General features: G+C 47.8%; 10 protein-coding genes across 10 annotated transcripts; 4 read left to right on the forward strand and 6 right to left on the reverse strand.

Moving 5' to 3' along the window:
* Positions 1-23: 23 nt before the first annotated feature.
* F4813DRAFT_370727 (uncharacterized protein) lies at positions 24-616 on the reverse strand. Its single transcript, XM_049244555.1, has one exon. It carries the CDS (start codon positions 554-556, stop codon positions 59-61), a length of 498 nt encoding a protein of 165 aa, XP_049096377.1. The 5' UTR covers positions 557-616; the 3' UTR covers positions 24-58.
* Positions 617-817: 201 nt separating this feature from the next.
* On the forward strand, positions 818-2,700 carry F4813DRAFT_370728 (putative eukaryotic translation initiation factor 3 subunit 6). The gene is made up of 2 exons (XM_049244556.1): positions 818-1,387; positions 1,443-2,700. The coding sequence occupies exons 1-2, from the start codon at positions 1,010-1,012 to the stop codon at positions 2,355-2,357; spliced, it is 1,293 nt and encodes a 430-aa protein (XP_049096378.1). The 5' UTR covers positions 818-1,009; the 3' UTR covers positions 2,358-2,700.
* Positions 2,701-3,067: 367 nt separating this feature from the next.
* F4813DRAFT_208105 (ADP-ribosylglycohydrolase) lies at positions 3,068-6,351 on the forward strand. Its single transcript, XM_049239623.1, has 2 exons — positions 3,068-6,194; positions 6,262-6,351. Exon 1 carries the CDS (start codon positions 3,298-3,300, stop codon positions 5,608-5,610), a length of 2,313 nt encoding a protein of 770 aa, XP_049096379.1. The 5' UTR covers positions 3,068-3,297; the 3' UTR covers positions 5,611-6,194; positions 6,262-6,351.
* A 215-nt stretch (positions 6,352-6,566) lies between these two features.
* On the reverse strand, positions 6,567-7,952 carry F4813DRAFT_382650 (UDP-galactose transporter; the record flags this gene model as incomplete). Its single annotated transcript, XM_049245836.1, has 4 exons — positions 6,567-7,003; positions 7,064-7,432; positions 7,516-7,606; positions 7,677-7,952. 4 exons carry the CDS (start codon positions 7,950-7,952, stop codon positions 6,567-6,569), a joined length of 1,173 nt encoding a protein of 390 aa, XP_049096380.1.
* An 881-nt stretch (positions 7,953-8,833) lies between these two features.
* Positions 8,834-10,369, reverse strand: F4813DRAFT_370733 (NAD(P)-binding protein). Its single transcript, XM_049244557.1, has 2 exons — positions 10,091-10,369; positions 8,834-9,977 (listed from the first exon to the last, which is right to left on the reverse strand). Exons 1-2 carry the CDS (start codon positions 10,232-10,234, stop codon positions 9,042-9,044), a joined length of 1,080 nt encoding a protein of 359 aa, XP_049096381.1. The 5' UTR covers positions 10,235-10,369; the 3' UTR covers positions 8,834-9,041.
* A 370-nt stretch (positions 10,370-10,739) lies between these two features.
* On the reverse strand, positions 10,740-11,462 carry F4813DRAFT_392665 (Acireductone dioxygenase; the record flags this gene model as incomplete). The annotated part of the gene is made up of 3 exons (XM_049247310.1): positions 10,740-10,856; positions 10,925-11,296; positions 11,433-11,462. 3 exons carry the CDS (start codon positions 11,460-11,462, stop codon positions 10,740-10,742), a joined length of 519 nt encoding a protein of 172 aa, XP_049096382.1.
* Positions 11,463-12,291: 829 nt separating this feature from the next.
* Positions 12,292-13,109, reverse strand: F4813DRAFT_382653 (derlin-2; the record flags this gene model as incomplete). Its single annotated transcript, XM_049245837.1, has 2 exons — positions 12,292-12,855; positions 12,927-13,109. 2 exons carry the CDS (start codon positions 13,107-13,109, stop codon positions 12,292-12,294), a joined length of 747 nt encoding a protein of 248 aa, XP_049096383.1.
* A 459-nt stretch (positions 13,110-13,568) lies between these two features.
* F4813DRAFT_208156 (histone H3-like centromeric protein cse-4) lies at positions 13,569-14,925 on the forward strand. Its single transcript, XM_049239624.1, has 3 exons — positions 13,569-14,093; positions 14,148-14,272; positions 14,330-14,925. The coding sequence occupies exons 1-3, from the start codon at positions 14,027-14,029 to the stop codon at positions 14,543-14,545; spliced, it is 408 nt and encodes a 135-aa protein (XP_049096384.1). The 5' UTR covers positions 13,569-14,026; the 3' UTR covers positions 14,546-14,925.
* Positions 14,926-15,172: 247 nt separating this feature from the next.
* On the forward strand, positions 15,173-16,466 carry F4813DRAFT_370739 (uncharacterized protein). Its single transcript, XM_049244558.1, has 3 exons — positions 15,173-15,535; positions 15,600-15,679; positions 15,732-16,466. Exons 1-3 carry the CDS (start codon positions 15,313-15,315, stop codon positions 15,882-15,884), a joined length of 456 nt encoding a protein of 151 aa, XP_049096385.1. The 5' UTR covers positions 15,173-15,312; the 3' UTR covers positions 15,885-16,466.
* F4813DRAFT_382654 (Creatinase/aminopeptidase) lies at positions 15,963-17,991 on the reverse strand (the record flags this gene model as incomplete). The annotated part of the gene is made up of 4 exons (XM_049245838.1): positions 15,963-16,388; positions 16,444-16,705; positions 16,767-17,850; positions 17,916-17,991. 4 exons carry the CDS (start codon positions 17,989-17,991, stop codon positions 15,963-15,965), a joined length of 1,848 nt encoding a protein of 615 aa, XP_049096386.1.
* Between the last annotated feature and the right edge of the window lie 626 nt (positions 17,992-18,617).

Raw genomic sequence — 18,617 nt, forward strand, 5'->3', positions numbered from 1 at the left:
ACCCATACTATAGAGAAAATTGAAAACCTGCAACTTCATATGGCCCTAGTGGTGGCTATCAGTAAGAGACGATTAGCTTTGAAGAATATAAACCTACCCTTATGACAATGTGCCCGGTCACACTATTGAGAGATATCTCACTATCTTTGAGCTGCAGTGCCTCCTTGATGTCATTTTTCAAAGCCTTTAAATCTCCTTCTCCATTCTTTACCAACGTGAGCTTCAGATTTCCACCCCGCTTCGCCCTATGATACACGCCAAGATTATTCATGTTGTTCCTGGCGACGAAGTACGGTAATTTCGCTGGCTTCTTTGGCTCTGTCTGTTCTGTCTGTTCTGTCTGTTCTGTTTGTTCTGCTTGTTCTGCTTGTGTAGTAGAGGAGACAGGATTCTTTAGTTCGGGGTGAATAGGCTCGGAGGGGATCGACGGTTCGCCGGACGAAGAAGCTGATATTGAGAGCCATTGTGTGCGTACGGGTAGGTTGAACCGTTTCAGAGGTGCTGATAAGAATGCTGAAGGGGCCGCGACCCGCCGTAAAGCTCTGGGTAATAGCATGATCGTGGTTGAGATGGGCACTTGTATAGAAGATTAAGGCCAACTGCGACAGTCGTAAATCGTAAAAAGCACTTCAATTTTTTCAATGATATCAGATCACGGACAGTGCAAATAAAATGGATACTGTATTACAGAACATGGATGGATCCCCGGCTGAATATCGGAAAATACCAAGTATCAATTACCTATGTAGGTTAGGTACCTAGTTACCCCACATTTAACTTACATAACCAGACTTTATCGATAAGAATGAGGTGTCCCACAATCCACTTTTTCCGAATTATTCGTTGTAGCCCTCGTCAAACCAAGCCACATGCGGCCTGAAGAATAACTCGCTGCCCCTCCAAACAATTACATTGGTGATAATTTTTAACCAATTTTATCAGCCTCAATATTTTGAAGTCGTCCTTCCGCCGTAAACATCCCGATATCTATACAATATACGTCGTCGATATGGCCGAATACGATCTTTTACCCAAGTTGATCGGTCACCTCGACCGTCACCTTGTGTTCCCCCTCCTCGAATTCGCAGCCGGCCAACTCCCCGAAGACGCTGATGATGCCGCGGTCCTTGCTATTACAAAAGCCAAATATGAACTTCTCAAGACTACTAACATGACCGATTTTGTCGGAAACCTTAAGGCAGAACTCGAAGGTCTAGATCAACCACCCGCAGAGTTTAACGACAAGCGACAGAAAGTTATCTCGCGCCTGGAACAGTTCGAGGAGAGCACCAGCAAGCTCATCGATTTACTAGGCCGTGAAGATGTTGTCGGAAACCTGCGCAGCGACAAGGTTGCTAACCTTGAGTTCCTAAAAAAGGACCACGATGTATGCATAACAAGCCCCCCCTTATTTACTTGGACTCGGTTCTAATTCGTATTAGGTCACCATCGAGATGGTTAACGCGCTCTACGACTCTGGCAACTTCCAGTACAGCTGTGGTAACTACGCCGCCGCTGCCGATCTTTTATACCAGTTCCGTGTGCTTTCTACCGATAATGACAAGGTGGCTGCCGCGACGTGGGGAAAGCTCGCATCCGAGATTCTTACAACAAATTGGGAGGGAAGCGTGGAGGAACTAAATAAAGTTAAGGAGAATATTGACACCAAGCTTTTCAACAACCCCTTGGCCCAACTGAGCCAACGTACCTGGCTTATCCACTGGGCCTTGTTTCCTCTCTTCAATGACGATCACACTCGCGACACGCTTCTGGATCTGTTCTTCAGCCCCGCCTACATCAACACCATCCAGACCAGCTGTCCCTGGATCCTTCGTTACCTCACCGCTGCCGTCATCACAGGTCGCAGTCGAGCTCGGAACTCTGGTCAGTACCAGAAGCAGCTCAAGGATATCATCCGCATAGTTAAGCAGGAGGCGTACGAGTACAGCGATCCTGTGACCGACTTTGTGCGAGCGCTCTATATTGACTTCGACTTCGAGGAAGCACAACGGCAGCTTTCCCTCGCTGAGGAGATCCTACGCTCTGACTTCTTCCTGTTCTCCACTGCTGATGCCTTTGTCGACTCTGCGCGACACCTTATCTCTGAGAGCTACTGCAAGATCCATGCTCGCATCGATATCAAAGACCTAAGCGCACGTCTAGGTCTCGGTGAGGATGATGGTGAGAAGTGGATCGTGAATCTTATCCGCGATACCAGAGTCGATGCGAAAATTGATTATAAGGAGGGCACAGTCGTTATGAACCACCCCCCAAGCTCTGTTTACCAGCAAGTCATCGAACGCACCAAGGGGGGTTTCTTCCGTACGCAGGTGCTCACCGCAGCCGTCGCAAGATAGGAGTCGAGTGATGGTAAGACATGATGATTAACAATGGATACCCATCAAATTAAACATGATAATGCGCGCCGGTGGATCAAAAGTAAGAGAGCAAAAGATTCACGGGGTTTGTATCGACGGCATGCATCAACGGCGTTTTGGGGGTTTCTGGTACGGCCAAGTGCAACTTGGTGGTAAATCTGTAAGGTAGCATGGATTTACAAAAACAAATTCTTTTATTCCATCTCTTCGCCGCTCGTATTACCAAATGTGCTTAAACTCGGCGACTTGCCGGAATAGATGGACTCTATTAGGATCCGGACATGGGTCTTATATATAGGTACCTATGTATCTAGACCTTGCCTCATAATTCTATTAAGAATCAACTATGGGTCCTAAAATACCCTACGTCTTCAACGTGTAAGATTAAAGTATTTTATGTAAATTAGGCTCATTTACGTTTCATTTTGGTATTAAATCGTAGATTTCCCTTTGGTAGCGATGGGATGCGACGTCATTTTTGGTATGACAGCCAATAACTCCTTCCGTTTCACAAGTGTAAACTTCCTTCGCAAACGGATCTTGGTTGATATGTCATATCTCAGGTCCTTCCGTAAAAGACAGTTACAGGCAGTTGCGGGGCAGTTGCTGAACAAGGTACATAGGCACAAACAAGGTATCAAGGGCAAGAACGAGGCTCCATGTTGGATACATAATATATACCTAGGTACCTAATATACATGTGCGTAGTTCCGTAGTCTTCAAGATACACAACCAACAACGCATTTCTATAATAGAAGACCAATTCTACGCTTCTGCAAAATAGTATATACATACAGTATTGTAGGTATCTACACGTCTATATTTCACTTGCCTCTTTTCTTCATTTCTTTTACCCTTCTCCTTCTTTTCCGTTTGTCTCCTACTTCTCTCTTATCCTCGACAATCTGGCCGTGATGTGATGGGGGGAAAAGAGGAAAAGCACGGCATAGTAGATGAGACTATGTCGTCTCTTCCAGAAGACTACCTTGAAAGAGTCTATGCCGGTGTCCTTGGCAAGCTGATCGGGGTATACATGGGTCGCCCGTTCGAGGGATGGACACATCAGCGTATCCTCGCCGAGCTAGGACATGTCCGGTACTATGTCAACGAAAAGCTAAAGCTCCCCATAGTTGTCACAGATGACGATATCTCCGGCACCTTTACATTCGTGAGGGCGCTAGAGGAACATTATACCCCCCATTTTAACCCTGTTCAACATCAGAAAAGCCATGATGAGAACGACGACAAGATGGAAATCACAGAAGCCTTAGAAAACTCTGAAACTTGTAGATCCTCTAGCACCCCTAGCACCCTGGACACCACACAGGATGATCCTATTACTGCTGAGCAGATCGGAAAGACGTGGCTCAATAACGTGATCAAAGACCGCACAGTCTTTTGGTGGGGTGGCAACGGCGTATCGACTGAGCATACGGCCTTCTTAAACCTACGAAAGGGAATCAAGGCACCTCACAGCGGCTCAATACATACGAATGGCCGTACGATCGCCGAGCAGATTGGCGCTCAGATTTTTATTGATGGGTTTGCTATGGCGGCACCGGGAGAACCAGCTTTAGCCGCTCAGCTCGCAGGAGCAGCAGGCTCGGTGAGCCACGATGGAGAGGCCGTATACGCAGCGCAGCTCTGGGCTGCCATGGAGGCTGAAGCATTTTTCTCCAATGATGTGAACCATCTATTAGATACCGGACTCAGCTTCGTACCCTCTGATTCGCTTATAGCCGCATTGGTTGAAGACGTGCGTGCGTGGTGTGAGGACGACGACGATTGGATGTATACACGACAAAGAATCGAGAAGAAATACGGGTACGACAAGTTTCCGGGATTCTGCCACGTGATACCCAACCATGGCATCATGATCATGTCGTTAATATATGGAGGGAATGACTTCGCTGAAGCCATGCATATTGTGAATACATGCGGTTGGGATACAGATTGCAACTCGGGAAACGTTGGGTGTTTGGTTGCTATCATGCACGGGATGGCGGCGTTTAATTCCAGAGATTATGACTGGCGAGGACCGTTAGCTGATCGTGCTCTGATCTCGAGCGCAGACGGCGGGTACTCTATCAATAACGCCTGTGATATCGCTTACGACATTGTAAACATGGGCCTGAAGCTAGCAGGAGAAGAAGCTCTCCCACCCCCGAAACGAGGCGCGCAGTTTCACTTCAGCCTACCAGGGAGCGTTCAGGGGTTCTATGTTCATCATAATGATGGAAAAGAGCCGGGAGGAGCCATCATGCACACCATCAAGGGCAATAACCCCACCCTAAAGCTTTCCGCTCATACAAAAAAGTTAGTAGCTCTGACGGATACTTTTATACCGCCTAACGATCGCCAAACGAGTATCTACGGGCTAGTCGCCTCGCCGCGAGTATATCCTGGACAAGTTCTCAGCGTGTCACTAAGAGCTCATCCTGATCAGCGTTATACCATAGCGGCAAAAATAATTCTAAGGGCTTATACGCACAAAGACAAGCTCGAAGACTTTTCTAGCGATCATATTAATTTAAATCCACACGATCATAAGGTCTTGCAATGGAGGGTCCCGGCGTGTTTGGGCTGCCGACCAATTCAGGCTGTGGGCATAGCTATCGTACAAGTCAAGGCAACAAACGACAGTGCTGGAGTCATATATATGGACCATCTCAGATGGGATGGCACTCCAGCTCTTGTCCTTGAACCGGGTGACTACCGAGATGGGCCCCGGACCTTCTACAAACAGTCTTTCGTCAATGGTGCCGACGTGTTCAATCTTTCTAACAGCACGTTCGTGGTAGCTCAGGACCAGGGCGAAGGTATCGTCAGCTACGGCACGCGAGACTGGACAAATTACAGGGTCATATTTAGGGACTTCACTGCCAATATAGGCGGGCCAGCTGGTGTTGCTGTGCGGGTACGAGGGCTGAATAGATACTACGCGCTGTTCTTCCATAAGGGTAGTGCCAATATTAGCGGTTCCAAGAACCGCATCGCACTCATCAAAGCTCTCGACGACGAGCGTATTGAACTAGCCAGCGCAGACTTCGACTGGGAGTACGATCTGCCATATAATGTGATTTTTAAAGTATCAGGAGACTTACTAAATGCCCGAATCGGCAAAACCGAGCTCTCGGCACGCGACGCGCAGTACCTCGGCGGCGGAATAGGAATGGTAGTGACGGACGGCTCGATACTAACAAAAAGCATTAAAATCGGACCCTTGATATAATATAGCTGGCTAAGGAAATGGGGGAAAGAGTGTAGGTTCAGGGCCTGGCGTATGGAATAGGAGTGAAAATTGACAGGGCTTTTTTATGATGAAAAAGTGAACATAGAAAAGAGCAAGGTCTATCCAGTGTATCAATGATTGGTAGCTGGGCTATAGGAAAAGGAGGCATCTAGCAAGTCATTTCAAAAGGATCAGAATATTGACTCAACCGCACACAAATCTTACCTTCGAACATAAGGTAGATTAGGTAGTCATTTATATCTTAGCCTCATCGCATTATCTATGACTGCCTTGGCAATTCTTACATCAGAAACATCAAGATCTGGCATCTATATGGTTAGGCCATAAGCCAGTAGTTAGTTAGTGTATTACGACTGCTCAGATAGACCAGCTCGTACGATCGTACGCATATGTATTGTATATGACATGCTCTCTTTCTCTCAGCCCTTCACCCCCTCAACACCAATTCAACAATATGCATAGCATTTTCCGCATAGTCGAGATCTAGATTACGACCATGGACGCGACGCCCATCTCGACGTGAACGATGCCTACACCTCCCCTGCAAATAAAACAACCATGACATGACAACAAAAAAAGGGGAGGGATCGAGGGGTTTTCGTTCCTGTTCTTGCGCCGTCCAGAAAAAACATGATGATGATGATGATGAATGACTATGACTTTCCCTCCCCGTATCCGTAGAGCTCCGTTTTCTCATTATAAGTTAAAAAGTCTATACCAAAAATTCATCGGCCCGTCTATCCGGCGCCACCGAGTCGAAAGGGATGGGATGGGATAGATATTATACAGTGACGTCGGCCGACATAGGAGGCGTGGTATTGCTTGACTGTCTTGCAGTGTTTGCCGCCCGTTTATAATTGCACTAGCTCAAAGTGGCCATGCTGTCGGTGCCAGGAACATCGCCGCGAAACCCGCAGAAAGCGCTGCGCTCTCGTCTACGAGTTAGCGTCGCGGTTGCTCTGGGAGCTCGCGCTCATCGTGGGCTGCGTGGTCGGTAGCGAGTTCTTGGCTAGCTGCGACTGTCGCACCTTGGCCCAAGCATACACAAGGCCACTGATAAATCCGATCAAGATGGCCGAAACGCTGCCTACGGTGACAGGTGCGGAGAAGAAGATGAGACCGCTGACGGCGAGCGGGAGCTTGTTGAGAGCTCCAACCATGGAGTAGGTGGTGGAGGACGTAACTCGGATACACCACGCAGAGCAGTACGAGATGAAGATAGCAGCCATACCCGAGTAAATCATGCCAATCAAAATAGCATTTCGGGACTCGATGGGAAAGTTCCTGGCCAAATTCTCGCTGGACCAGTCCTCGGTGATAAGCGAGCAGACGATTAGGACGGGGATGGTGAGGAAGTTGTTATAGAACATGCCTGTGTTGGGTTAGCATATTTTTCAAACAAACCGCGAGCAGCGCAACAGATAAAACTTACTATCCCAGTCCTTGAAGTTCATGTTCTTGATGACCTTACGCATGCTCAGGAGATAAGAAGCAGTGCAGAAAACATTCAGACCCATCCAAGCGTATCCGGCGTTCAGGGACGCAAGAGCCTCAGCGGCCTCGGCAGTTTGACTAGCGCTGCGCGTGTCCGCCCAAGCGGCGATGACGGAACTCATAACCATCAGACCGAACGAAAGGAGGGCGAGAGGCGTGACGCTACCTCCGAACCATAGGACCTCGCCATATGCGATAACAATAGTGGTCAAATTCTTGAAGATGGTGTAGACGGGAACAGACAGGAGCTGTAGCGACTTTGTGCTCGTATAGATCATGCCGACTAGGAGAAGAGAGACGGGAAACCCTGTAGCTGAGTTAGCATATATATATAGATAGATAGATAAATAGACAGGGGTCTCAAGGCAACGAAGAAAATAAAACACGTACATCGTTTTCCCTTGTTCACGTCGAAAGGCGCAAGGGTCTTAATTACACCCATTTGCTTGCAGACCTCGATGGTTACTATACACACAATGGACTAGAGTTCTGAAGTTAGCACATTCCAAGGCTTATATATCGTGAGCGTGGTCGTATAGTAGTAGTAGTACCTGGACTGCAAGATAGAAGAAGTTCAAGTTCCATTCGGAGCCGGACACGACGTATTTGTTGACGACTGTCATACTAATCGAGGACAAACAGTAGGCAAGAATGGAAATAGTCGGGTTATTCTCGATCTTGGCGATCTGGGAAGAGAGCGGCTGTTGGGACAGGGCGCGCGCAGGCCGGGACGGGATGAAGGGATCCTTCTCTCCGCCGTCATAAGGGCTTCGCATACCCGAGTCGGGCATGCGAATAGCATAGTCTTCGTTCTTCTTGTCGGACATGATTGCGACGTTATACGGTTATACGGCTACTAGATTGGCCTTTTTGAAAACCCAAACGTAGAGGGAGGTATGTTCTGTTGTTTTTTTGTTTTCAGTCTGGCGGTGTTCGAACTTCGAAGGGTTAGGGCGAGGAGGAAGATCGGAGGAGGACTAGAACCAAAATAATAAAATCAGGGGAAAAGAAAAAGAGTTGGCTATCTGTCAAACGGCGCTGCGCCCGGAAACTGTGGAGCCGATTAACGCGTAGATTGCGACTACCTAAGTACATAAGGTACTTTTGTAGATTTCGAAGGGTCCGCAGAAAACAAATCGAAACCGGGAAAGAGCTAGGTTAGTTAGGTTAAGTAAATAGCCTATGTATGTATCTTCTTGCAGGGTTTTCTTATAGGGTGAATCAAAAGTTCCAAGACAAAAAGAGGTCAAGGTCAAGTATGAGACTGAAACATAAAAAGAAATTCTTCAGCGGAGGTTTCTGACGGACGCGTGCCAGAGGAATTTTTATTACTTTAATCAAGGGTAATTTACCGCGTGCAGGCAGACACACTTCGAGATAAAATGCAGGACCAGACTCTATCAAGTGTGGCGTGCGAGATGAGGCTTATACGCTACCTGTTATAGGTAGTATACAATCTTAGGTTTGTCTTGGCGTTGTAAATTTAGAATCGTCAATGCTGCATAAAGCCAATCAGGGTTCTCTCATTTAAATGTTAAGCCTCGAGTCATACATATCGCTGCTTTTATTCATTTACCTATTGAAATTATCGTATGCTTCAGTTCATTAGGTACCTAGTTACTACAAACCAACAACATGTTTGCAACTGGCTCTCCTATTCAGACAAACTGCAATTGGCAAATAAGAATCTTCTCTAGTTAATGTTAGATTTCCATAAACAAGTTTTATAATTTAGTACCTAGCAATATACAGTAACACGTCTGGCCAACGCCCGTGCTAAATAGTATTTTTCAGCTTTCTATGTATGTAATCCGTGTTATATTCGCAGCAACAAGGTAAAATGTCTACGTAACCCCTATTCCAGTCAAACACTACCTACCTACCCACCTAGGCAATCCAACTTCCCAAGGCCTAACCTAAGTAGTATGGTCCTGCATCTCAACATTCGAATCCCCCGTATCGTCATCCTTCTCGTTCTTTTCCGCCGAAGCAGCAGCGGCGGCCTCGGTCTCCGGCGCCGCGGGATAGTTGAGATGCTTCCAGTCCTCGAGCTCCTCCGTGACGGACCTAAGACGGTCCCGGATACTCTCGATGGCGTAGCTGCCGAGCACGAGACGTAAAGGCGGGTATGAACAATGTGCTAGCTGCCATACCAACTCGGCGCACTTGACCGCGCTCGTCGGCTGCCGGTCCCCGAGCCATTGTACCATGCGCTTTGCGTGTAACGCTGGCGACGACGAGTGCCCGTATGCCTCGCTTGGCTGCTTGATCAGGAAGTGGCCCCACGTCGGCAGCGGGTTCGCCTCAGCATCCGGCTCGTCGCGCCGTACCAATCCCGGCTCTACAAGTGTGGCCTTGACGTTAAACGCGTCGATCTCGTAGAGCATCGCTTCGATAAGCCCCTCTACCGCGTACTTGGTCGCGCAGTAGGGGCCCAATCCAGGCACACCCAGGGCTCCGCTCGTAGAGCTGAAGATGAGATAGCGCCCGCCGTTCTGCTGGCGGAAGTAAGGAAGAGTAGCCTGGATGATATGCAGAGTGCCCATGAAGTTAGTCTCGAACTGGTTACGAATCTCGTGCTCATCCTGGTCCTCGCATGCCCCAATCACGCCGTATCCCGAGCAGTTAGCCACCACGTCGATGCGGCCGAAGTGGTCCAGCGTCCGCTCAATGACTTGCGCTACGCTCTGCCGCGCGCGCACATCGCACAGCAGGCCGAGGCAATTCTCGTGCAGCCCCAACATCTCCTCAGGCGAGCTCTCAAACGTGCGTCCTACATCCGTTACCAGATCCCCCCGCGCCAGCGCGCACTTGACCAGCGAGCGGCCCATGTGGCCGGTGCCGCCAAAGACCTAATCAGCAGCTCAATTAGTCTTATTCCCGTATATATAAATAAATGAATGAATAATAAAAAGCATATAACACTCTAGATTGTCGATGCGAATAGCTAGGTTGGGTAACTTACAATCCATACGAGCTGCTTCCTCGGCGCGTTCGGCAGCGGAGGCTCGCAGCTAGCCGGGAGCAGCAATTTCCCCTTGGGCGCGCTGGCGGAGGTGCTGGCCGCCGGCGACGGGTGGGCGACTTCGGACGCGGATCTAGAGTCCATGATCGGTTGACAGCGGTTTGAGGAGTAAGCTCATCATTTCGCGGATCTTATTCGTCTGTTCCGAGGCGCACGGCATCATCTAACGGGGAGGGAGGGAAAGAAGTTGGGGTTCTAGCTGGGGTATATTTATTTAATACCTACCTATGTACCTACCTATGTAATCCCCGCAGTCTCATTAACTACCGAGATTATTGAACTACCTACCTACCTAGGTACGCAAGGCTTGTGCTATTTTGAGCGTTTTATAAAAATAGTTTTCTGTGAGACTTTTACTCCCAGGTTAATATGAGAATTGATCGTAATATAAAAAAGATTCAAGTCTACCTAATTCATACGAAGTACTCAGATTAGAATTACGCAGCATTTTTATTCGTGATATCGTCAAGGCATCTTCTATCGACAAAAGAACCGGCACGTCCGAGACTCGAGTATTGCTACCGCCACATCCGCTAGATCACCCGTAGAACGCGTAACTTCGTAACCCTTTGCATCACCACCGCCTAACCTATTTTAGGTATTGCGAGACGTACTCCTTGCGGAACTGATTCTCGTCTAGCTCGCCGGACCTGTTCAGCGGCGTCCACTTGGGCTCGTCCTTGAAAAGGCGCATAGCCTGGATGTACTAGTTATGAAAAATATTAGACATCCTTATACATCTACACCTACACGTGGGAGGAAGAATGGACATACGTTGCTCTCATCCGTAGTAAACCTGTGGTAGATACCCGGAGGCAAGATGATCAAGTCGTCCTTCTCAAGCTGGATGCGCACCCACTCGTCGCCCTTGCTTCGCACGTCGAAGTACCCCTGGCCGTCGCGGATATATCTGATCTCCTCATCCTCGTGCAGGTGCTCGTGGAAGAAGGACTTGACCTTCTCCTCGTATATATCGCCCATCTTCTCGGGGGAAACTGTGATTTCGTCGCGGTTCTTGTACCCGCGCTTGCTGGCCAGCTCATCGACGGCCGACACCTCTGGGTACCGGAAGTATAGCACGCCCAGCTTCTCCAAGGCTGTAGCATCTACATCCTTACCGGAGTCGTGCGGCAGTCGCTGGTCGCCCTGTTTAGTTGTCAGTATCACGTAGTTGTGCTATATCGTAAGTTCACAGCAGTCTGTTGAACTATGCAAGTGAGCACTTTCGCGAAAACATCCCGCGATGATGTGATGAGGGGCACTTTTTCATTTGATCACTTACAGGAGCGTTATCGTATAAGTATGCTCTCATTTTCAACAGTGTTTAAATCCGCAATGCGCAATGCGAAGTTGAATTATAATTCGATATACTTGAATGATTTACGTAAACATGAACTAAAGGAAGGGATAAAAAACTTGAGACGGTGGTTATTAAATAATTTTTAGGTGGCTGTCTTTCGTATATGTATCAGCTCCCAATTCGTAATTAGCAGCGATGGCGCCAGCAGCTTATGCTTACACTAGTTGCAGGTGGAAGGGTGTGACGTCGGAGATCCGGGCATTTCTTTTTTTTTCTTTCCCTGTTGGTGGGGGTCCAAGGCTTTATCCCGCCATTTCCAAAACTTAGCTGCTCATTGGTGGAAATGGCTTAGCTGGCGTATAAAGCAGGCTATCATGTATAGTACCTAGTAGCATTAAGAGGGTTTAAGAAACCCCATTGCAAGTTGAAGCTAACTCATATGTTCAAAGCTTAAAGCAATATAAGAAATATAATTTAAATATAATTTATGGTTACAAGGTATACAGCTAGAACAGGTAGAAGTTGATAAGATTTCTTTTATACTCCATGAAGTCTAATGCAAGTCTTCCCTTGAGCACTGTTGTAACACTGCTGTAGGTAGGCTAACAAGTAATCCCAGACCTTAATAGACATACAACTCAAGAAGTTGGCTGAACAGTATGTACAAAAGGCATCACCTGTATTGTTGCCATGTTTTGTTCCGTGTTAATCTTCAACGCCCCGTATTGTCCCTTGTATAACGCCACTTTAACCGAATGCCATTGGAATCTGACCTGAAACGCTATGAATGAGTGAATGATAGCCTTCTAACACTATCTAAATCCAGTTGTGTTGTTCGTGCTTATCGCAAGTCAGCTGCGGCAAGTTCTGGACCTCCTGCCACTGCGAATTCGTTATTAATCGCATCAGCTGTCTCATCCCTCTGCTGCCGGCCTTCAAAAAGTCGACGCCACCACATTGGTGGGTCAAGAGGTCGCGAACCGTTATGCATAGGGGGGTATACATCCGAGAAGAAATACCAGATATGGCCGATAACAACCCCCATGATTTCATCCTTAGGTACGGTCCCATGCATAATAAGGCTGAAACTCATCAACACCCAGGGCAGATACGGCGCCGTGAATACAAACAAGCCCAATAAGCTTAGCTGAGTATCCGGGTTTCGTCGGGACCAGATATAGACCAGGGTTGACGATAGCGGGTGGCCGAGGAATGGCATCGACACAAATGGGGATAGAACGATAAGAAAGGCCATGGTGTATAACATTAACCAAGAGAAATGAGCTGGCGACCGACCCGATGACTCTTCAAGGAGCCGGGAGTAGCGCTGGAGGAAGTATACATGGAAAAGGAGATCGAACGAGAACGGCCCGAAGTATAGGAATGTAGTCAATAATCGCCAATACTACAGGTTGAATAGGTTAGCAAGCCGACGACAACCTCGGTTCCCTTTGTCCAGATACATGGAATTCTTACCTCTCCCTTTTGGAATACGGTGCGAACGCTATAGAACAGCTGGAACGGAGTGACCATTTGGCATTGAACCAGAGCGCTCGTCAGAACTGTCGCCGTCGTCCACCACCTCGTGCATATGGGCATCTCCCAGAACCAGGCCTCGAGTGGGTTTCGGCCCCCATCGCCAGGAATCATCTGATCCATATCGAGTTGCGACCGTCGGTTGTGTAGGAAACGTGGACGATAGATTTAGTTGGGGTCTAAACCTCGAAAGCAACAATGCATTAATTGTATGTGTCAAATATAACACAGGATAAGCAGCAAGAGGAAAAAGAAGAAAGAAATTTTGAAGCTTCAAAGGAAATTTGATGTTGTAGGTTTGGAGCGATGGCGGGATTGCCTCCTCAGCCCACTGCTAATCTGGCCTTATCGGAGGATTGATCTGTTCACTACCTACCTATGTATTGTACCTACATACATGTAACAGGGCATGGGTAGGTACGTAGTCCACTACAAGATCTTATTTGTCGGTTAAATGAATTATATCATAATCTTGCATTTTCCCTTGAACCTAATGACGTGACTTAGGACTATGTATGAAACCGGGCTGTAAACGCTGTGGCTTGCTTGTGGCTAGAAACCTCTTCAGCCAACTTCCAGGGGCACACCACAGGGTCCACTAGTTTTAAGATTTCCAGGGGTTTTAATTGACATGGCTGGGTCGCGCGTCGCGGGGCGTGCTCAAAGTCGCGTCCCGTCGAGCTAGAGTGGGAAGTTGCGAATTGAATTTCCCAGCCACTTCGATTTTTACCATTTCCGCACTCCCATATTATTCTTCGTTAACCGGGTTCATGCTACGTTCTTTCTTCCCTCTTTCTTTCATAGGAATACACTACTTCTAATACCGTTTGTCACTCAACGCAACAAACCTTGGTTCTCTTTGACAAGTCGGCTTTCACCTATAATACCTATTCTTAGATTATACTCCAATCTCTTTAAACCTAGATACCTCGACGCAGGATACGCATTGTGCGCTATACCAAGTCGCATAGTCGTCGCATTGGCACCGAAAAGCTCTCTCACCTTTTTTGCGCTAGTATACCGTGTTTACTGCTCCAAAAATGAATCGGGGTCGCGGCGGAGGTCGAGGAGGACGCGGAGGGGGCAATTTGGCGGCGAGAGTGCAGCGTAAGTCTATAGGATAACAACAGCTTGAAGCTGCAATGGCTAATTGATCTGTAGCTGGCGATCCAATTCCTTACCCTCGAAGAAGAAGATACAGGCCAGGAACGGTCGCACTGAGAGAGATCCGAAGGCTGCAAAACAATACCGATCTGCTATTACGAAAACTACCTTTCTCCCGACTCGTATGTTTTCCGTGGAGACAATAGCTTCAAGAGTAGTATATGCTAACCGATATCCAGGTCCGAGAAATAGCTTTAACTATGCGCCCGGCAGACGAAGGCATGCGATGGCAATCGCAAGCTATATTAGCCCTCCAGGAAGCAGCCGAGGCTTTCCTCGTCCACTTATTCGAGGACTCAAATCTATGCGCCATCCACGCGAAACGAGTTACCATCATGCAGAAGGATATCCAGCTCGCGAGAAGAATACGTGGCGTATGGGGCGGCCTTGGCTAAAGGGGAAAAGGGTAGCGAATGATGCCTATCGAAATGGTGCAGCGGGTTTTTGCGCCCACGAAAGTCATCCCTGCATCGGCTAAGGCCACTTACTCGCAGAGGGAGACATGTATAAAAAGCGGTCTGTTGACGGGGAGACAAGGCGATCATATACCAGGGCGCTCAGCCGGTTGGGTCAGGGGAGAGTGAACTGGCGTTTAGGAGTAGAGAGGTGACCAGCCCAAGCAGGAGGGGAACCGGTCAGGTTTTGCATTTTAAATTTGATACCACAATGCTTTTCTATAAGCCCGCTTGCGTTTAGTCGGGATATAAAGCTCATAATTGCGATATCGACATTTTCTCTATGAGGTAGGTAGACAAGGCTGAGGAGGCGGAAGAATCAGATCGTCGTGCATGAGCTAAGAACTCTCCGGAAGTACCGTGAAATTCGGGGCCCACGTGGAGAGGATTCTAAGGGTTTTAGCGGTGGAACTAGCAGCTAAATATGCGGCGTTGTCAGCATAACTACCTACCTAGGTAGGTAGGTACCTATATAACCGCATAACCGCATAACCGCAATAGAGTGACGTCAGTCAATAGCTAGAAAAAGCAAAAGCAATCCGAAGCTCCTATTAATACAGACCGCATTCGTCAATTCTATTTGAACCGTATCTATTTTAATTCAAGTCATATAAATCTTAAAAACTCGTAATTGGTCGGATATACATAGCTCTCGCCTCACGTCACCTTCAGTACCTACCTACCTATCTAACTCAGACGCTTATAAGATGTCGGCAAGACTGCTCACACGAACACGAACCTTCATGCCGCGCCATGCCCTCGGCGCCGGCATCGTCGGCCTATCCCTTGGAACGAGTATGGTGACGTTCAGACAGCCGAAGCTGAGAATGGATGCGAGAGATACCCCGCGGCCGATGAGCAGTCTTCCTCCTACGAAAGAGAGCTTAGACCCTGATCTCTTAAAGCAGCTCTCTGGCGGGAGCATTACAGGTTGGTCGAGTTTGGGCATGCCCGTGTATTTTAAACTAGTATTTTAAACTAAAAGAGATTATAGGGTTCATCTCAGGACTCCTTATTAGTATTTTCTCACGGACGTTGGTACTACTTATAGGTCTCACCGCGGTAGTCGTCCAGGTGCGTAGCTTAAAACATTCATCTTAAACATCTTGGCTCTAACCTCATCTAGGTGGCTTCGAGATATGGTCTTGATCTAGTAAAACAGCTAAAGTTAAAGCAACGGTTGGGTAATTCACGCATATTAAAGGCCTTGGAGAAGAATCCAGCATTTAATTTATCTTTTGGACTATTCTTCGCAATGTCTGCTTTTATGCAATTCTAGCTCTTCGCATACCTTAGGTACCTATCTAGGTAAATAGCAATCGACAGATAGAATCAGAAGGGGAAATAAGCCTCAATTTCAGAAAGGTTGCGTTTCCCTCTTCAGCCACTCTGTGGTCAACCCGTCATTCTCAAAGTACCCTTTTGTCTTATTCCAGATGTCAGCGTTATAGTCATTCAGCCATGCCTTCTCTTCGCTCGTCAGAAGATTAGGGTCGATGAGTTTGCGGCAGTACGGCACCATGGTAACATGCTCGAAGCCGAGGTATGGCTTATCGCCGAACTTGTACTTGGTCTGTACTTCCTTGACCATAATGATATTCTCGATCCGAATACCGAATGAGCCGTCCTCGTAATAGCCAGGCTCGTTGGAGATGACATTTCCAGCCGATAGAGCAACTTCTGAGTACTGTACTCTCGTACCGATACCGATTGGCCCTTCATGCACATTCAGATACGAACCAACACCATGGCCAGTACCATGACGGTAGTCAAGCCCTTGAAGCTAAATCACTGAGTAAGCAAAATTGGTAGTTCACAGAGTGAGAATTTAGACGTACCCATAGATGTTGGCGTGCGAGGGCATCTAGTGCAAAGCCCGTTGTCCCCTTAGGGAACACAACTCTGTCTAGGGCAATATTTCCCTTCAACGTGAGCGTATAAGCTTCGATCTCAGCCTCAGTAGGATTGGTAAAGTGTAATGTTCGAGTTGTGTCCGTAGTGCCATCGAGATACTGAGCCCCGGAATCGCACAGGTAAACAGCATTGGGATCAACGATTGAACAGCTTCCAGGCTCCGGCTTGTAGTGAATAACGGCGGCGCTAGGTTGGGGTAGTTAGGATCGCTAGGTTACGACGCAGTCTTAGAAATACATATACTTACTTTGGCCCTGTCGATGATATCGTGGGGAAAGAAAGTCCAACAAAGTCCTTCTGCTTCGCACGTAGAGCTTCGAGCTTATCCGCAGCTACAACTTCATCAATAGTCGCCTTCTTTGCTACAAGCTGGTCTTCAAGCCAGGCGAAGTACTCAATTAGAGCTGCACCATCTCTGATATGGCATGCTCTCATTCCTTCCAACTCGGTTTCATTCTTCACAGCCTTGGAATCACCAACGGGGCTTCGGATTTCATCTACCGTATCTTCGCCACCAAGCGCTCGCTTCAAAGCCCACGATGCTCGATTTGAGATATGGATTTTCTTGCTGGCTTCTCCTGACTCCTTAATTTCGACTGACTGGCGAAGCACGGAGGCGTCGTTAAAAATATCTTCATATGGCTTAATAACAACGCCGTTCTCCGCAAGGTATGATTGGCCCTCGCTACTTAGCTTGGACAAGTCAACATATAGTGTAGCCTCATCGGCGGTCACGATAGCGTACGAGAAGAAGACCGGGTTGTATGGAATGTCGTTTCCTCGAAGGTTGAACAGCCAGGCAATTTCATCAAGCATCGAGACGACGAATCCAATCGAATTTTTCTTCTCAAGCTCCTTTCGAAGTTCGGTAAGCTTCGTCTTGACGTCCTTCCCGTTGAATTTCTCGCTCAGAACAACTATGGGTTCGTTGGGTCGAGACGGTCGATCGTCACCCCAAACTATATCGACTAAATTTACTTCAACCGGCTCCAGGTCCTTGCCCCCGCTCTTCTTGATCTTCTCCGAGAGCTTCTTGGCAGCACCACTGGTCAATAAAGTCGGATCTACAGCCACGACTTTACCATCTGCAGCCTGCTCTGCAGACCATTCCTGCCAGGTTGGAACATCCTGGAGACCTTGTTTCAATAGGTGCCAGTTGTCGTCAAGCTGCTTAGATGCTTGGTTAAAGTACCGACCATCTGTAGCTAAGGCAGCTTTCTCGTGAGTAATAACAGCGCAGCCTGCAGACCCAGTGAATCCGGAAATAAAGGCACGTCGAGCATCACACGGGGCAATATACTCGGAAGAGTGGCTATCCTCGGACGGGACGACTTAAGAAAACCGTCAGTCGCCAAAACCCAAGGAAGTCAAGAACATGATGCATTAGCTAGCCTACTATACACGTCAACTTTTTTCTCGCTCATAAGCTTGCGGAGCTCGGTAAGGCGAGCGGTCGTGTCGACCTTTTCCATCTCGATAGATGTAGCAGTGCTCTGAAACCGATAGATGGGGTGTGGCGTAGTTGTCGGCGAAGCCCGAAGGTTCCACAGTCGATATCCGAGTCTAGGTGTCTTAACGATAGACGAAAGCGTAGTCCTCAGAGGCATATACAATGCGCAAGAAGACAAAAAAATTCTTATCGGCATCAACTGCAACGATATTGCCGAACACCAACTGCCGCAACCCAGCAGAGTCTAGCTTAGGAAACCAACTATAAGATACGGCAAACCAGGGCGTAAATGGCCCTAATAAATCTAGTTGTATTATTGAGAGGTCGAATCCATTAGAATCCAGTACCTAGTCAATACTCCCAGCCGGTGTCTTTTATAAACAGTAGATCTCGGGGGTTGAAGTTGCTAAGGTTAGAGAAGTTAGATCTTGAGGTGACTTGAGAAAAGGTGGAATGGAGAACCTTGGAACTTTGGTGGGCTGGAAGTACCTAGGTACATATGTAACGGTAGGTAGGTACTCCTAACATTAGGTATGTAGGTAAGTGGATATTCCTCATCGGTACTTCGGAATTGAACAATTAATTCTGCTGGATACACAGAATATGGATGGACTTCGGAGAATAATATGATATCCTAGGAGTACCTCC

The sequence above is a fragment of the Daldinia decipiens genome (assembly GCF_022478715.1).
Source record: "Daldinia decipiens strain CBS 113046 unplaced genomic scaffold F4813scaffold_37, whole genome shotgun sequence".
NCBI lineage: Eukaryota > Fungi > Ascomycota > Sordariomycetes > Xylariales > Hypoxylaceae > Daldinia > Daldinia decipiens.

What these genes read in the sequence shown, in the direction of transcription:
- F4813DRAFT_208105 (XM_049239623.1), top strand. Translation starts at nt 3,298, where the DNA reads ATGGGGGGAAAAGAGGAAAAGCACGGCATAGTAGATGAGACTATGTCG.
- F4813DRAFT_370727 (XM_049244555.1), bottom strand. Translation starts at nt 556, where the DNA reads ATGCTATTACCCAGAGCTTTACGGCGGGTCGCGGCCCCTTCAGCATTC.
- F4813DRAFT_370728 (XM_049244556.1), top strand. Translation starts at nt 1,010, where the DNA reads ATGGCCGAATACGATCTTTTACCCAAGTTGATCGGTCACCTCGACCGT. An exon ending in TCCTAAAAAAGGACCACGAT is followed by an intron (nt 1,388 to 1,442) that starts GTATGCATAACA and finishes AATTCGTATTAG; the next exon opens with GTCACCATCGAGATGGTTAA.
- F4813DRAFT_370739 (XM_049244558.1), top strand. Translation starts at nt 15,313, where the DNA reads ATGTCGGCAAGACTGCTCACACGAACACGAACCTTCATGCCGCGCCAT. An exon ending in CTCTGGCGGGAGCATTACAG is followed by an intron (nt 15,536 to 15,599) that starts GTTGGTCGAGTT and finishes AAGAGATTATAG; the next exon opens with GGTTCATCTCAGGACTCCTT. An exon ending in TCACCGCGGTAGTCGTCCAG is followed by an intron (nt 15,680 to 15,731) that starts GTGCGTAGCTTA and finishes AACCTCATCTAG; the next exon opens with GTGGCTTCGAGATATGGTCT.
- F4813DRAFT_208156 (XM_049239624.1), top strand. Translation starts at nt 14,027, where the DNA reads ATGAATCGGGGTCGCGGCGGAGGTCGAGGAGGACGCGGAGGGGGCAAT. An exon ending in TTTGGCGGCGAGAGTGCAGC is followed by an intron (nt 14,094 to 14,147) that starts GTAAGTCTATAG and finishes ATTGATCTGTAG; the next exon opens with CTGGCGATCCAATTCCTTAC. An exon ending in AACTACCTTTCTCCCGACTC is followed by an intron (nt 14,273 to 14,329) that starts GTATGTTTTCCG and finishes ACCGATATCCAG; the next exon opens with GTCCGAGAAATAGCTTTAAC.
- F4813DRAFT_370733 (XM_049244557.1), bottom strand. Translation starts at nt 10,234, where the DNA reads ATGGACTCTAGATCCGCGTCCGAAGTCGCCCACCCGTCGCCGGCGGCC. An exon ending in GGAAGCAGCTCGTATGGATT is followed by an intron (nt 9,978 to 10,090) that starts GTAAGTTACCCA and finishes GCTGCTGATTAG; the next exon opens with GTCTTTGGCGGCACCGGCCA.